The sequence below is a fragment of the Neoarius graeffei genome, chromosome 13 (assembly GCF_027579695.1).
Source record: "Neoarius graeffei isolate fNeoGra1 chromosome 13, fNeoGra1.pri, whole genome shotgun sequence".
NCBI lineage: Eukaryota > Metazoa > Chordata > Actinopteri > Siluriformes > Ariidae > Neoarius > Neoarius graeffei.
This window is the reverse complement of record NC_083581.1, coordinates 15,719,375-15,736,306: the sequence shown is the minus strand read 5'-3', so window position 1 is coordinate 15,736,306 and position 16,932 is coordinate 15,719,375. Positions and strand designations below refer to the sequence as shown.

Genomic DNA, 16,932 nt, shown 5'->3' with positions numbered 1-16,932 from the left:
TTGTAGGTTGAATTGGGATTAATTAAATTATAAATTATGTGATAATTGATAATTAAATTAATCAATTTATAAATAAAGATCAGTCTCATAAAATCTTAAATTATTAATCTTAATACTCACCGTGAATGGTTACACTCAAGATTAATGGTAGCTCTGTATTAGATGGGAAACCCAGTTGTATACAAAAGCTAAATTCTGAAGGAAAAAGGAGTTCTAAATAGTTGACCTTGTGAATAAACAACAGGAACAAGTAAAATGCAATTAATTTTAATTAGCTTTTATTTGTCTACTACTCACTAATAATAATAAACTCAAAATACATTCAATGTCAGCAAAGGTAATAACAAGACAAAACAATGGAACAATTACACCTGGACTATAAATTTGAGGGAAAGAGAGAGAGAAAGAGATAGAAGAAAAAAGAAAAGAATCCCTTGTGTGCGTGTGTGTGGAGGTGGGTGTGTGTGTGTGACCTAGCTTGTCGTTAGCTAAAACAAAGGAATGTTAGCTAAAACAAAGGAATGTTAGCTAAATAGAACAAAGGATTAGCTCTGTGGCTAATGTGTGCTTTGTGTAGGTATCTGTGGGCAGATGCTAATGACTAGCCACTCTGGCAATGCTTAAACAAAATGGCGGTCAGTGCCTAGGTGTCGTATCACAGGTAACTCAATGAGGAAGGTATCAAAATGGCGTCGGAAAGATGGCGCCTGCAGGCCTAGTCGAGAACACAAGCCTACCAGCTAGCGTATCACCCTGAGGTAGCTAGCAATAAGTTGCTAAGGAGAATCTGACCACGCTACAGCTGGATCCAAACACTGCACTTAACAATTTCCAACAGACTATCTAGGCAAAGAACTCAACGCGAGAGAGAGAGAGAGTGTGAGAGAGTGTGTATATGTGTTGGATGGAGAGAACTAGGCCTTGTAGCGGTCTAGCCTCGGAGCTTAAAATAACAAACTTGTCGCTGCGCTGCTAATCAGATAGGGAAGCTAGCAATGGAGTTAAGGAAAGATATCATGCAAGATACCCTGTCTAACAAGTTCAAAGAAAAAAAAAAAAACAGAACCAAAACAAACAATAAAAACAAACAAACACCTTCCGTGTCTGAGCGGGTATGCTAAATAGCTCAAAGCTTAAACATGACCCTAACAACCATCTGAATAAGCTACAAATTAAAAATTTGCCCAAGTGCCTACTCAATGCGATGGAAGTTCTTTCTCCGATGTCCGCGCTGAGGGTCGCAGTCCGAGGAGAGGAGGTTAGCGGCGCGTTGCGTCCAACCGCGGCTAACGAAGCAGGGAGATGAAGGCCTAGCTGGCCCACGGTGCTTCAGGAGAAACCTCCGGTGATGCGTCGACGAGGAAAAGAACTGAGAGGAGCGAAGCTGTCCGCAAATGCCTCTTAGCGTGGAAAACTACTTAACTGTAGTTAAACTTTGCAAAGGTTTAGAATCAAAACCACTATATCGCTGAAACTTAGCGGGTCGTTCAAAAGTTCGGCCGAAACTAATTTGAACAGGCTGTTCTCAGACAATAGCGGTTAGTCTCAACACTGTAGGCGAGCGTGCCTACAGTCCGTCCGACCACTCCAGTAGTCAGAACATGAGAGAGCGAATCGAGGCGCTCTCGATACAGTTAAAGCAGTTCCACTTTACGTCACATCCGGGTGGAGCGCGCAAGGAAATTGTGGGATCGTTATAGGGGGCGCTGGCGAGTTACCAACATTCCCCCCTTGGCCATAGGCGCTGAAAGGAGTGATACCCTATGTGCACATGGTGTTTAGTCTGCGACCCACGGTCCCTAGTAATCCACAATGAGGTAGTTCCACAATGAGGTAGTTCCAAGGGTCCTTTCTGTGAAAAGTCTTTCAGACACAGTTCAACAGTTCAATTCATTTCATACAGTCCATAAGATGCATAGGCACTTGGGCATGAAAGCATAGGCACTTGGACATGAAAACAATTACACTATGGCTACTTAACTACCTTCTACATACAACATTTCACACAGCAAACAAAAAAAAATCAAAACTCCATAAAAGAAAATGGAAAAGAGGGGTTAGTTAGCATGTTAGCAAGCCTACTCTTCAAGAAAGTTAGTGGAGGCCTTAGGCCTGATGGAGAATCGGACAATGCCACGATCTAATTTCTCAGGTGCGTAGATCGTTTTGTCCAGTTTGCGGTGTAGTGTCAGTATGTACCTATGTAGAGTGATGGCTATGAAGACTGTGATAACCCAACCGCCAGCTAGAAATCCCAGCGCAATTCGGCTTATTAAAGATCCTTGATCGGACGAAGGGTTTGCGCGGTTATTCAAGAAAGTGGTAGCGATGCCAGTGGGCTTAAGATCGAATTGCACGGTTTTGGTCCCTTCCAGCAGTAGTTGTGCTTGGAGGGTGGAGTTTATCTCAAGTTCGTGACCTGGGAAGGCATCGGGCATTTCTATCTCGGTCTCATACTGGTCCGCGCTAAGGTGATGGAGGGTGATGTCACCCACGTGAACAGTGGCTCCTAGTGGGACACTTAGGAGAGAGGTTTCGTTAGGGATCTTCATTCTAGTGGCAGTGTTATGTTGATCATATGATACCAGAATCTCAGTTTGGGGAGTGTTGATTAGCCACCGATTACCAGCTCTTTCTACTCTAGTTCCTATTCCTTCATCTTTAATAGACAATTTGCCTGCACACTTCTGATCGGGGACTTTTATCAATCCACAGAGACGGTCTGTGGTGTCTCGGATAAAGGGATTGCTGGGGCAGACCCAGTGGATATCTTTGGTAGAGGTGCACATGTCTAAGTTAGGGACGAGGTAGATAGAGGGGTTGTCATCGTGATAGGCTATGGTGGAAGGTGTCTGCAAACGTACGTGTACGTCGTTGTTCCAGAAACCTACATTAAGGACAGATTTGATTCTGTATATGTTTTGCCGTTCAATAACAGGGAGATTGAGGATGAAGCCTATTTCTAGGTTTTGAGGGTTCACAAAAATGGGGATAGCACTGCCAAGACTATAAGCCAGATGAATCTGTGATGAGTAAACGTTAGTCGTGGTAGTAGATCGGAGTATGCTGTCAACCATGCTGAGGGGTATCAAATATGGTGGGATTTTACCTCCACTCAGGGTGCTGAGAGAGCTACTTACTTCTCTCATCAGGTCCTGCATTAGGTCTCGGATTACTCGGACGTACTTGACCTCGCTTCTCATGATTGTCGCTAGCCTGTCTACGGCATGTACGGTGTTCTTGATTAATGTAGAATGCATGTTAACGGTTAGTATGGTTCCCTGCAGGGTTTTGCCTAGGCCCTGCAGCTCCTCCTGTTGAGTTAGTAGTCTACCCTGGATTTCTGGCATTTCTTCCTTAAGAATGTTCATTTCTCGTTTGACCGCGGTTAGGCTAACGGTGTTAACGGCAGAGAGGCCCATTGAGAACAGAGAGCCAATGGCGGATGCAGCAGTAAGTAGTCCTCCGAGGAACCGTTTAGGGCGTGTTTTGCCGCTGAGTTCCTCCTCAGTGACTATGAACTTCTGTAACTGTTCGAGCATGTGAACTGTGGTACGCTTGGCGTGTTCGATGTTGGACCCAATCTCGGAGTCAGGCCCGGTTTCGAGGTTTGTTTGTGTGGGCGATCTAAAATGCTTACGGTACACGTCCCAAGGATCGAGGCGGGTGTACACGCGCTGGGTATGGACGCGGCAATTGGTGAGGAGCAGTCCTGGGGCATCTTGGAGAACAATGCCACTCGGCGGACCTGGTTCCACTATGTTACCGGCCAATGTGGTCTGCAGGACTAGGAAGATGCCGAGGATCCAGAGAGGGGCCATTCTGCAACATACAGGAGTTTGTTATTCCGATTTGAGTGGTAACGAGGGTGGTTACTTATAGATGCACGCTTATGGATTGAGAGGCATGCAACTAAGTTGGGCAGGCTATAACTTATTGTTTGTCCACCCCCCTATGGAGTGTGGACTGCTCAAAAAGCTTTATTTGGTTGCTATGGACCCATCTATACGAAGGCGCCTGGCTGGGCTTCGAAGTTTTGATGCGGTAGGCGACGGGGGACAGTTTACCGACGATTTCGAAAGGGCCGGACCAACGGGGTAAGAATTTTCTGGCTACTCCTACCGGTTTGGTGAAATTGAAGTATAGGACTCTGTCGCCTACTTCGTACTCACGGTGTGTCGCCTTTCTGTCGTAGTAAGCTTTCTGTCCTTTCGCACTCTTTTCGAGGTGTTCCTGGGCCCACGCAAACGTGGCCTGCAAGTGGCGTTGCAAGTCGGTGACGTACTGGTGTGCGGTGTACGCAGTGGCAACGCTTAGGTCCTCTGGTCGGTAGAGGAGGTGTAAGGGAAGAACCATTTCACGGCCAGTCATCATTTCGAACGGGGTGACTCCGGTGGTGCGGTGAGGAGTGGACCGAATGGCCATCAGCACCAGAGGGAGTTTGATGTCCCAATCTTTGCCATGGTGACTCACATACTTGCGAAGCATGCTCACGATGGTTTGGTTGGCGCGTTCGACCTGACCGGAAGACTGAGGATGATACGCGATGTGGAATTTTGCCTCGACTCCGAGCATCTCCCACAACACTCTCATGACCTCTGCGGTGAAATGAGTACCTCGGTCGGAATCAATGGATAGGGGCAAGCCCCAACGGCTGAACACATGGTTCATAAGAAGGAGAGCGGTGGTCTCTGCGGTTTCGTTTGGGGCGGGCAAGCATTCCACCCACTTCGTGAACGCGCAAGTGACGGTCAGGAGGTACTTATTACCTCGAGCTGATTTCGGCACCGGTCCGACCCAGTCTATCTGGAGATTAGACCAGGGGAATGAGATGCCTTTGCTTTGCAGTGGGGCGCGGTTCAACGGTTGGGCTGGTCGGAATTGGCAGCAAATCAAGCACCCTTTAACATACTCGGTAACGTCCTGAATCATGAAGGGCCAATAGACAATCTGTTGGAGTGTCTGGTAGGTCGCCTGAGCGTTCCTATGGCCCCCGCACGGGCTGTCGTGAGCGTACTGCAACATGACCCCCCTATGATCTGTGGGCACGACCCACCGGGGAGGTCCCTGGTTGCGTGGTGTGTACACCAGGAGTCCTTTCTCGAGTTTTAAGCCGTTTTTGAGATTGTGAAGGTGGTTTAAGTCTCGGGACTGTTGCAACTCTTGTGGGGAAATTGGGGACGCCACGGGGTCCGCAAGGAACTTACGGATTTGGTGGATCACGGGATCCCTTTCCTGCATAGACACCAGGTCGGCGTCCTGGGGCAGTCGGCCGAGTTGCACGGTTCCTGCTTGGGGTACTGCGTCAGTTTGACCTGCTCTAGCCTGTCGGCGAGTAATCGCGGTTACGTTATGGCGTGGCGTCTCGGGAAGCCATGACGGCTGGAATTCCCAAAGGGGGCCGTCCACGGCTCCCGCTTTGGCGAGGCCATCTGCCTCATCGTTACCGACTTTGTCAGGTCCTGGGACTTGAGAATGTCCCTTCACCTTCTTCCAATAGACGCACATTCCCTGTTCGGTTACGAGTCGATCGCATGCTAGGAAGAGTTCGGAGTGTTTCACTTCCTTGCCCCTTGCGTTTTTCATGTCCCGCACCTTCCACGAGGGAAAGTGTGAGACGAAGCTATGCCTGGCATAATTTGAATCAGAGCAGAGGACTAACCGCTTGATGTTCTCACGGGCAGCTTGTTGCAGGACGATGAGCACGGCTGCTACCTCCGCATATTGGCTAGTCTTAGCCCCGAGTCGATGTTGGTATTTCCCTTGTATAGGGCCGTTCGCCCATACGATACCGACACCGGCTTGGACTTTGCGTTCATGATGGAATGAGCATCCATCTATGTAAGCGGTGGGGAGGTCTTTGCAGACATTCTCGTCATAGTAGTGGTGGTCGGAGGGGAGAGCAGGTACGGTTGTTAGTTCGGTTTGATCCGGACTATTCTCGCAGTCGCAATGCTGGCATTCCGCCAGGCCTCGGCCAAGCGCCATCTTGTGGTTCTGGGCGTACTTCACCTCGACGTCGTAGCCCTGTAGTGCCATCATCCAAGCTGCGATGCGACTGTTCGAAACTCTTCCCTCTCTCAGCCTCTGGCTGTTCAAGAACGAGACCGGTTGATGATTGGTCTCTATCACCGCCTTCTGGCCACCAATGTAACTGCGAAAGTGTTCAACGGCCCAGACCGTGGCCAGCAGGGCTTTTTCGCAGTCTGAAAATTTAAACTCCACAGCACTGAGGGGCCGACTGGCGTATGCTACGACACGGCGATCTTTGTCATGCTGCTGTGACAGTGCAGCGCTCAGGCAGTGGGTGGAGAAACTAGCCTCCAAGAAGAACGGTTTGTCTTTGTCGGGATACGCGAGGCAGGGAGCGGAGCAGAGCTTCTGCTTCATGCTCTTGAACGCGAGTTCTTGAGGGTCACTCCACTGGAAGGGTTTATCCTTCCGGAGGAGCTCGGTGAGCGGTCGTGCTATGTCCGCGTAGTCCTCAATGAACTGTCGGGAGTAGTTGCAGACCCCTAAGAAGCTCCTGAGTTCGGGTACGTTGGATGGGGCTTTGATGTCTTGGATAGCCCGCACCCTCCCTGACTGGGGTTCAATGCCATCTGGCCCGACGCACAGTCCAACGTATTCAACTTTGGTGCGACACCACTGCCCTTTGGTGACAGAGAGCTTCGCTCCTGCTCTGGACAGCTGAGACAGAACATGGCGTATCTCTTCGAGGTGTGCATCAAAAGTCTGTGACCTAATGAGGATGTCATCGACATAGATCAAGTTGCCACGAGCTGCGGCATCGCTCATTGCCTTATGCAAGAAGATGTTGAATTCAGCGGGGGAGTTCGCGTAGCCGAACGGACATCGGTTGAAAGTTAGCTGGCGGTTCCCAAAGGAAAAGGCCAGCTTGTGCTGGTCAGCTGGATCCACGCGCATGGTCCAGAATCCACTCGCCACGTCGGCGGTGGAGAAGAACTTTGCACCCTTCACCTTGGCAAGTTCTTGATCCAGATGGATCATGGGCCATCTTGACAAGGGCACTTGCTTGTTCAGCTGCCTATAGTCAATGGTGAGACGCCACTTGCCGTTCGGTTTCAGCACCGGCCACAAGGGGGAGTTGTAAGTCGAGTTACACTCACGAATGATCTGCTTTTCCAGCAGAGTGTCCAGTGTTTCTTGTATTGAGTCGTATGCGGCTAACGGGATTTTGTATTGCCGCACGAACGTCGGTGGAGCGTTCGGATCTGTTGGGATTCGGACGGTGTGGATGTCCGTGACTCCGCAGTCATTGGAATCTCGCGCCCAGATCGCCTTGAAGTCGTAGAACAGTTCACGGAGCTGTCGTCTCTGGGCGTCCGTGGTCAGGCTGTCAGCTTTCACCAGCTGTTGTTGAACTTCTCGTTCAAAGCCTGGGTACGGTTCACCTAGAGCTGAATCAACGACCTCAGTTGCAGGGGTGTCGTTGCTCGATTGCGTGGCAAGAGCATACACCAGCATGTGTTTCGGGGTGTCAGTTCTGGTCATGACTATGCGCTCGTCGCGAAGCATGTCGTGAGGTTCGACGTGGATCATGTGGAAAGGAAGAGTGATCCAGGGAGGTTCCACTGGATCGGAATGAGTGTCCGGCGTTGGCAGCTCACCGATGACTGGAATGGTGAGTTCAAAGTCATGGAATGCCTGGTCTATCAGAAGGCCTAAAGGCCGACGGGCGGGGATCGTGATGGCGTCCCGCGTGGAGTTTTGAACCAGGAGGTAAGCGGAACGATGACTCACTTCAAGCAGCGGAGTCCCACACACGGCTAAATCGAGCTCCATGAAGAATCTGAGAGGCTGGAAGAACGCCTGGGAGCTACGAAACTGTTGGTCTTTCATGATGACCAGCTTAAGAGGGGAACCAGCAGTCCTAGCGGGAATGACAATGTCAAATTCGCTAGCGACATGGCAGGCTTGGGGAATCGTTTGTCCTGACCGCATTTGTTCCAGGTCAGCTTGGAACGGGTGCTTAGCAGCGTCGGCTTGGGTCCAGATGACCCGGTTGACTAGGTCCAGTTGGGCTCCCAGTCTGACCAAGATGTCTGCCCCAATGACCAGTGGGTCAGGAAGTCCGGGGACGACACTCAAGAAATGAAGGAATTCTCTCTGACCGATGGCGAGCGACACGGCGCAGACGCCTGTGGCTTTGATGGGGCTCTGGGGTTGTTCGGCTGACAGTAGCCGGTGGCTCTTCTGCACAAAGACAGGGGAAGGAGTGCTCTGACGCACTATGTCGAACCACGTTTGGCTGATGGCTGACTTCTCTGACCAAAGCGCTAACCTGACGCCAGGTGCCGTGACGCCGTTGACAATAATGTTGCCAGATATCCAGGGGTAGTACCTGGTTGGGGCAGATTCGCCAAGAAAGCAAAGGAAAGACGGGTGGCCATCAAGCGCGTTGCGGTTGAGAGGAGTGTCGGTTGAGTTTGGTGCGTCTTGACTCGGCTCAGGGTGGAGCGGAGTGGTCTCGAGGTTCTCGGGGACCTGCCCTGACTCAGCTATCGGTGGAGTAGCCTCCACCCTAACTTCATCGCAACAGGCTCGATCGTGACGACGAGGATCTGGGGTCTGTGGGGACGCGACCTGGGCCCACAGTTGCCCACGACGACAGTCAATGAGGGGCGCTAGCCTATCTAGTAGGTCTTGGCCAATGAGGAACGGTTCTACACCAACAGAGCAGATGTAAGTGGGGTGAGTGATGGACATGCCCTGGAAGGTGAGTTCTAACCATGCAATGGTTGTTACTGGGGCTTGATTCTGGGTGAAGCTAACCAAGTTGACGTCACAACGTTCGGTTCTGATGGGTCTACCTTGCGCGCGCCGCGCATCAGAAACCTCTGCGAAGACTTTGGAACACATCAGGGTGATTTCTGACCCGGTATCCAAGAGAGCTTGGAGGGAAACGTTGCCTTCTACCACCACTGGGGTATAGATACGCTTGGCGTTGCCTTTCCTAACCAAATCTCCAAGAAACTGCGTCAGGGGTGCATCCTGCGGGTCAGGCTTCACTAACGGAGGGGGTGGTTTCAACTCATCGCTGCCTATTGGGCAGGGGTCCTTTCCCCACCCCACGAGGTAGACACGCGGTGGTGGTGGGGATGGGTCCTGGCCTAGTCATGCTGACGGTTCATCCCTGTCCTTGCTCGGCTTACCCTTCCTGTTCTTATTGCTCAGCAGTTGTTTAACCCGTGCTAATTCGGTCCTCAATTCTGCCATCCCAAGCGGCTCTTGGTTGGCTTGTTTAATCCGTGCTAATTCAGCCCTCAGTTCTGCCATCCCAAGTGGCTCTTGGTTGGCTTGTTTAGCGGTAGCTAGCTTAGGGCTCCGCTCCCTTCGAGAGGAGTTGCGATGGGGCCTTGACTGTCCGCTATTCTGAGATTTAGGGCCGTGACTGCCAGGTTTGCGGTTACCTTGTCCTTTGGCGTTGGGGCCCTGTTCCCCCTTGGCTCCAGCTTGTCGAACTTTCCAGTTACCTTTGGGTTGACTCGACGTCTGGTGGCCGGGGTTTGGGTTCGCCCAAGGGGGCCCGCGGTTTGGGGCTTCACCCCCTTCTAGGCCTAAGGACTGATCTTCCTGCTCATATAGGCTGAGGACTCTGGGATCGTCCTCGTGGCGGTCTGTGGGTCGGACGAACGTCTCCCACGTTAGTTGTGCGGTGCGACGCATTTCTCTCATAGTATGGGGGCGCTGGCGACACGCGAGTGTTACTTGGTTACGGATGCACGGGTGAAGGTTATGGAGGAAGAGGGACTTGAAGTTGCGATCTTCCTCTAGCCCGGGCTCGCTTCTGCCCTGAAAGTACGCTGCACGGAGCCGACGGTAGTACTCGCGAGGGTGTTCGCTTCGTTTCTGTCTGATCAGAATGGCACCCATCGTCGCAGCAGTCTCGTCCTCGTACAACGAGTATTCCTCTTTCAAGTACTTGCGTATCTTCTTGTAGTTGTCGAGGACTGACTGCGGTAAGGTCTCAACGAATGCTCGTACGCCACTACCTAAAGTTTTCCAGACTAGTCTGGCCTTTTCATGCGACGTAGCCTCTGGCAGGTCCAGGAGGCTACGCTCGATTTCCCGGAAATAATCATTAACGCTTCGGTGTCTATGATTTTCCGGCTCAAAACGCTCTATGTCTTTCGCAAGGACGTCGATTTGGCGGATCCTAGTTTTGCGTTCTGCGACGAGGCGTTTTGATTTTGACCCGTAGGGGTCCTCGCTGTCTTCGCTATTTGAGCTGCTCTCATATCGCCTATGTCTGCGTTTCGGCTTGTAGGCGGCCTCTCCGTCAGAGGAGTCCGAGGGTACGTAGCGCGGCGTTTTCTGCGGGCTAGAGGCTGCAGCGATATTGAAGCGCGAGGGGGTGTAGTGGGGAGTAAAGTAAAAACTCCCAGCGCCACGAGGTGGCGATCGCGCGACTTTCACGCGAGTTGAGCTTGAGTGCGGTGTCTGATCTACCGTTCTAAGCTCAGGTTCTTCCTCCTCCAGAGCGGAACTCTGTTCTTGGGAGGGTTTGGCCGATCCCTCATCTGAGCGACGTGCTTGCGTCACTTCTTCTCTGAGGTATTCTATTTCGCGCTTTAGTTCATCTTGTGTGGCTCTCAGGCCCACGAGGCTACTCTCCGCGCTTTCTGCTCTCCTTTGAGCTTCGGCCAGTTGTCGTTTTAGTGTTCTTTTCTCTTGTTCGAGGGTCATACACACATGTTCCATTTCCTTATAGTAGATCATGAACAATTTGGGTAGCCCTTCTGGGAGAGTCATAGTACGCTCCTTAAGTTCCCTAACGGCTATGTGTATTTCATCAAAGCAAGCCTTTTGGTCCAGATCACAGAAGTAATTTCTCCTATCCTCCGGGACTTGGCCTAAATCGCCTACAACGTCGAAGAGAGAGAGGAGGGGCCCTTCTGACTCCCTTGATGGGGAACGCGACATTTTGTTCGAAATGTATTAATTAACTTAAAGGAAATTAATACTAGGTGTTGATTAGGTTAGAATTTAATTTAATCCAAGTTGCTAAATAATTGATGTGGTTTCTTAGCTACTTTGTTTTCACTAATGTTTCACTTGTATTAATTAGCTTAATTAATAATTAGTTAATAATAATGATTATTAATAATATTACTTAAGTACTTGGATTAGATATTACTCTAAGGTACTAATCAATTAAACCAGTTTATCAGCTAACTGTGGTTGGCAGCTGAATTTCAGTTCTGTGATTAACACACTGTTAATGATTCACCATTAAAGTCATCTGTGTTATACCTTGGCAGTTGATTTTGGGTATACAGCAGTTTACAAGTTATTGTTGAGAAATTCACAAGGTCATTAAACTATTCCTCACACGGGGCACCACTTTAATGTAGGTTGAATTGGGATTAATTAAATTATAAATTATGTGATAATTGATAATTAAATTAATCAATTTATAAATAAAGATCAGTCTCATAAAATCTTAAATTATTAATCTTAATACTCACCGTGAATGGTTACACTCAAGATTAATGGTAGCTCTGTATTAGATGGGAAACCCAGTTGTATACAAAAGCTAAATTCTGAAGGAAAAAGGAGTTCTAAATAGTTGACCTTGTGAATAAACAACAGGAACAAGTAAAATGCAATTAATTTTAATTAGCTTTTATTTGTCTACTACTCACTAATAATAATAAACTCAAAATACATTCAATGTCAGCAAAGGTAATAACAAGACAAAACAATGGAACAATTACACCTGGACTATAAATTTGAGGGAAAGAGAGAGAGAAAGAGATAGAAGAAAAAAGAAAAGAATCCCTTGTGTGCGTGTGTGTGGAGGTGGGTGTGTGTGTGTGACCTAGCTTGTCGTTAGCTAAAACAAAGGAATGTTAGCTAAAACAAAGGAATGTTAGCTAAATAGAACAAAGGATTAGCTCTGTGGCTAATGTGTGCTTTGTGTAGGTATCTGTGGGCAGATGCTAATGACTAGCCACTCTGGCAATGCTTAAACAAAATGGCGGTCAGTGCCTAGGTGTCGTATCACAGGTAACTCAATGAGGAAGGTATCAAAATGGCGTCGGAAAGATGGCGCCTGCAGGCCTAGTCGAGAACACAAGCCTACCAGCTAGCGTATCACCCTGAGGTAGCTAGCAATAAGTTGCTAAGGAGAATCTGACCACGCTACAGCTGGATCCAAACACTGCACTTAACAATTTCCAACAGACTATCTAGGCAAAGAACTCAACGCGAGAGAGAGAGAGAGTGTGAGAGAGTGTGTATATGTGTTGGATGGAGAGAACTAGGCCTTGTAGCGGTCTAGCCTCGGAGCTTAAAATAACAAACTTGTCGCTGCGCTGCTAATCAGATAGGGAAGCTAGCAATGGAGTTAAGGAAAGATATCATGCAAGATACCCTGTCTAACAAGTTCAAAGAAAAAAAAAAAAAAACAGAACCAAAACAAACAATAAAAACAAACAAACACCTTCCGTGTCTGAGCGGGTATGCTAAATAGCTCAAAGCTTAAACATGACCCTAACAACCATCTGAATAAGCTACAAATTAAAAATTTGCCCAAGTGCCTACTCAATGCGATGGAAGTTCTTTCTCCGATGTCCGCGCTGAGGGTCGCAGTCCGAGGAGAGGAGGTTAGCGGCGCGTTGCGTCCAACCGCGGCTAACGAAGCAGGGAGATGAAGGCCTAGCTGGCCCACGGTGCTTCAGGAGAAACCTCCGGTGATGCGTCGACGAGGAAAAGAACTGAGAGGAGCGAAGCTGTCCGCAAATGCCTCTTAGCGTGGAAAACTACTTAACTGTAGTTAAACTTTGCAAAGGTTTAGAATCAAAACCACTATATCGCTGAAACTTAGCGGGTCGTTCAAAAGTTCGGCCGAAACTAATTTGAACAGGCTGTTCTCAGACAATAGCGGTTAGTCTCAACACTGTAGGCGAGCGTGCCTACAGTCCGTCCGACCACTCCAGTAGTCAGAACATGAGAGAGCGAATCGAGGCGCTCTCGATACAGTTAAAGCAGTTCCACTTTACGTCACATCCGGGTGGAGCGCGCAAGGAAATTGTGGGATCGTTATAGGGGGCGCTGGCGAGTTACCAACACTGTTGTTGGACAAGAATAGCCTGGAAAGTGTGTCCGGTTTGGTGTTCTTAGAGCCAGGGCGGTACAATAGGGTGAAGTTGAATCGACTAAAGAACAAGGCCCACCTAGCCTGTTGTGGATTCAGTCTCTTGGCTTGCTGGAGGTACTCCAGGTTCTTGTGGTCCGTCCACACCAGGAATGGATGTTGTGCTCCCTCCAGCCAGTGCCTCCACTCCTCAAGGGCCAGTTTAACTGTGAGTAGTTCCCAATCCCCCACATCATACTGGGACTCGGCAGGGCTCAGGTGGTGGGAGAGGTATGGGCAGGGGTGCAACCTTCCATCCGAGTGTTGAGAGAGGACTGCGCCAACGCCACTGTCCGAGGCGTCCACCTCGACGACGAATGGTTGCGATGTGTCCGGGAGGACCAGAATGGGTGCCATGCAGAAGCGGTGCTTGAGGTCCCTGAATGCCTTTTCTGCCTGAGGAGACCAGACATAAGATTCACCTGTCTTTTTGGTGAGGTCCGATATGGGCACTGCTACAGAACTGAAGTTCCTGACAAACTTGCAGTAGAAGTTAGCAAATCCTAAGAACCGCTGTAATCTGTGTTTGGTAGAAGAGAGCAACTGGACTTGCTTGAAAAGTCTTGAAGATGTTTCGCCTCTCATCCGAAAGGCATCCTCAGTTCTGTCCGTCTAATAGGGAGTATCAAGTATTTATCCTCTCATGGATCATCATAGAATCCGAATCAGAATGCTGATGGCTGCATTGTAGGTGGGTGATAGAGGTCATAGACACCCACCTCTGTTCAGTGATGGTCGTTCCAGGTTGACAAAAATGAACGATCCTCTCTGGCTAAGATGTCTGCCAGTTTTCTGGAAGTCCTCTCATACTCCCACACCAGTTGAAGGGAACTCATCCCAAAGTGCATAGAAACATATCTGTGAAGATACTCAGTCATCCAGGTACATAGTAATCTGTGTTTGGTAGAAGAGAGCAACTGGACTTGCTTGAAAAGTCTTGAAGATGTTTCGCCTCTCATCCGAAAGGCATCCTCAGTTCTGTCTGTCTAATAGGGAGTATCAAGTATTTATCCTCTCATGGATCATCATAGAATCCGAATCAGAATGCTGATGGCTGCATTGTAGGTGGCTGATAGATGTCATAGACACCCACCTCTGTTCAGTGATGGTCATTCCAGGTTGACAAAAATGAATGATCCTCTCTGGCTAAGATGTCTGCCTGTTTTCTGGCAGTCCAGTTGCTCTCTTCTACCAAACACAGATTACTATGTACCTGGATGACTGAGTATCTTTACAGATATCTAAGAACTGCTGAACTTCTTTAACGGACTTGGGAGTGGGCCAGTCCCGGATGGCCAGGGTCTTGGCTGGATCCATCTGGAGCTGTCCCGTTCGAACAATAAAACCTAGAAAGGAGACCTCGGGGACATGAAACTCACATTTCTGGGCCTTGGCAAACAGATTGTTCTGTAGCAGCCTCTGGAGAACCTGGCGGACGTGGTGGTGGTGCTCCAGCAAGGTCTTGAAAAAAATCAGAATGTTGTCGAGGTAAACAAAGACATATTGGTTGATCATGTCCCTCAAGACGTCATTGATAAGGGCCTGGAACACTGCTGGTGCATTGGTGAGTCCGAAGGGCATCACTTGGTTCTCGTAGTGCCCTGGTGGGGTGTTAAAGGCAGTCTTCCACTCATCTCCCTGTCGGATGTGGATGAGGTGGTATGCATTCCGTAAGTCCAACTTGGTGAAGACAGTGGTGCCTTGGAGCAGATCGAACGCTGTGGACATCAGTGGAAGGGGATAGCAGTTGCGCACAGTGATCTTGTTCAGGCCTCTGTAATCAATACACGGCCGGAGCCCCCCATCCTTCTTGCCAACAAAGAAGAAGCTGGCACCAGCGGGTGAGGTAGAGGGTTGAATGAACCCAGAGGCCAGGGCGTCCTTGATGTACTCCTCCATGGCCTTGCATTCTGGCTGAGAGAGGAAAAACAGTCTGCCATGAGGAGGGGTAGCCCCAGGGAGCAAGTCAATGGCACAGTCGTAGGCACGGTGCGGAGGAAGAATGTCAGCCCTGCTCTTGCTAAAAAACTTCTTTCAGATCCCAGTACTCTGTGGGAACTTGAGATAACTCGGAGAGATCAGGAGGCTCGGCAGGAGACACAGGAGAGCTAGAGAGCAGACAAGAGGCATAGCATGCAGGACCCCATTCCACAACCTGGCTTGTTACCCAGTCTATGCGAGGGTTGTGGTGGGTAAGCCAAGGAAGGCCTAGAATAACTGGGAACTCTGGTGAATGAATCAGGTGCAGGGATATTTCTTCTTTGTGACCTTGAGACTGGAGAAAGACTGGAGAAGTTACTTGGGTGACTCTTCTGTCACCTGAAGCTTGGCCATCCAGGGCAGACACAGACAGCGGGATTTCAAGAGGTGCAGTAGGGACATTGACTCTTTGGGCGAAGTGGACATCCATAAAGTTTCCAGCTGCCCCGGAGTCTAACAAGGCCTGGCAAGAGTGGACGGACTCACCCCAGGAGATGGAGACAGTGATGTAGACTCCTTGGCCGGGAAGTTCACAACCCTCCCTCGGCTGGACGGGGTGGTTCTTTTCCCAAGGGCTCAGGACATGATGCTCAGAAATGGCCAGGCTTGCTACAGTAGATGCAGCACTTGTCCCTCCTTCTGTGCTCCCTTTCAGCTGCGGAGAGATGAGTACGGCCAACTTGCATGGGCTCTGGACAGTCACTGGAGGAGGTGGACGGACTCCAGGTTGAGGCAGTGAGGCCGGGGAGACTCAGGACTTGGCGGCACTCTCTAATCCGGTTATCAAGACGAATGGCATGCGAGATCAGAGTTTCGAGGTCACTTGGGCATCCAATAGAGGCCAGGCCGTCTTTGATGGGGTCAGACAGACCATGGTGGAAGGCTGAAACCAGGGCAGTCTCATTCCATCCACTGACTGCTGCGAGCGTCTGGAACGAGATGGCGTAGTCTGCAATGCTTCCTCCTTGCCGGATGGACATGAGCTTTCTGGCTGCGTCTTTACTGATGTCCGCCTGATCGAAGACACGAAGCATCTCCTCTGTAAACAGCTTGAAATCAGAACACTCGGGTCCCTGTCTCTGCCAGATGGCTGTTGCCCAAGCTCGTGCCTTGTCAGCTAACAAAGTTACCACAAATGCAATCTTGCGGCGAGCCATAGTGTAGGTGGTAGGCTGGAGCTCAAAGGTGACTTGGCACTCCCGGCACTCACCGTGCTTGCTGTCATACCTCTGTGGTGCAGGAAGGCAGGGCTCGCGAGGTGAAGAAGGCAGCATGGCAGGAGCAGATGGTGGAGCAGGAGGAGGATCAGGAGGAGGAGATGGGGACAGAGGAGTCAGCTGTGCCAGGGCTTTCCCAATTTGTTGAAGCAGTACCTCATGGCGAGCAAGGGTCTCAAATTGGCTTGCAAGAGTCCGTCTATGAGTGTCCATGGTAGATCCGAAGCGTGTTAACGCGACCATAATTCCCTGAAGGTTAGCTGGGTAGACAGTTGAAGAAGCCTCTGCTGAGTCGGTCATGTAAGGGTTTTGTGTAAGGGTTTTGCTGGGAATCGAACCCGGGTCGCTGGTGTAGTAATCCAGCATACCCCCACTAGGCCACCAGGGGAATGACTCAAGTGCAGAGGAGTGAGGCGAGAGTAGAGTAGAAAAAACAGTTGACGAACAATGCTCCAAAAATCCAAGACAAACAAAGGTATAATCCAAACGCTCAGAAGATACAAGGGAAAAAATAAAAAATCCAAAAGTTCAAAGTGAAAACAAAAACCAAAAATCAGAAAAGAGGCAAAAATC

General features: G+C 49.7%; 1 protein-coding gene across 1 annotated transcript; it reads right to left on the bottom strand.

Moving 5' to 3' along the window:
• Positions 1-240: 240 nt before the first annotated feature.
• Positions 241-12,776, bottom strand: LOC132896459 (uncharacterized). The gene is made up of 2 exons (XM_060937299.1): positions 12,571-12,776; positions 241-3,822 (listed from the first exon to the last, which is right to left on the bottom strand). The coding sequence occupies exon 2, from the start codon at positions 3,819-3,821 to the stop codon at positions 2,079-2,081; it is 1,743 nt and encodes a 580-aa protein (XP_060793282.1). The 5' UTR covers position 3,822; positions 12,571-12,776; the 3' UTR covers positions 241-2,078.
• Between the last annotated feature and the right edge of the window lie 4,156 nt (positions 12,777-16,932).

Coding starts and splice junctions, on each gene's coding strand:
- LOC132896459 (XM_060937299.1), bottom strand. CDS start 3,821: ATGGCCCCTCTCTGGATCCTCGGCATCTTCCTAGTCCTGCAGACCACA.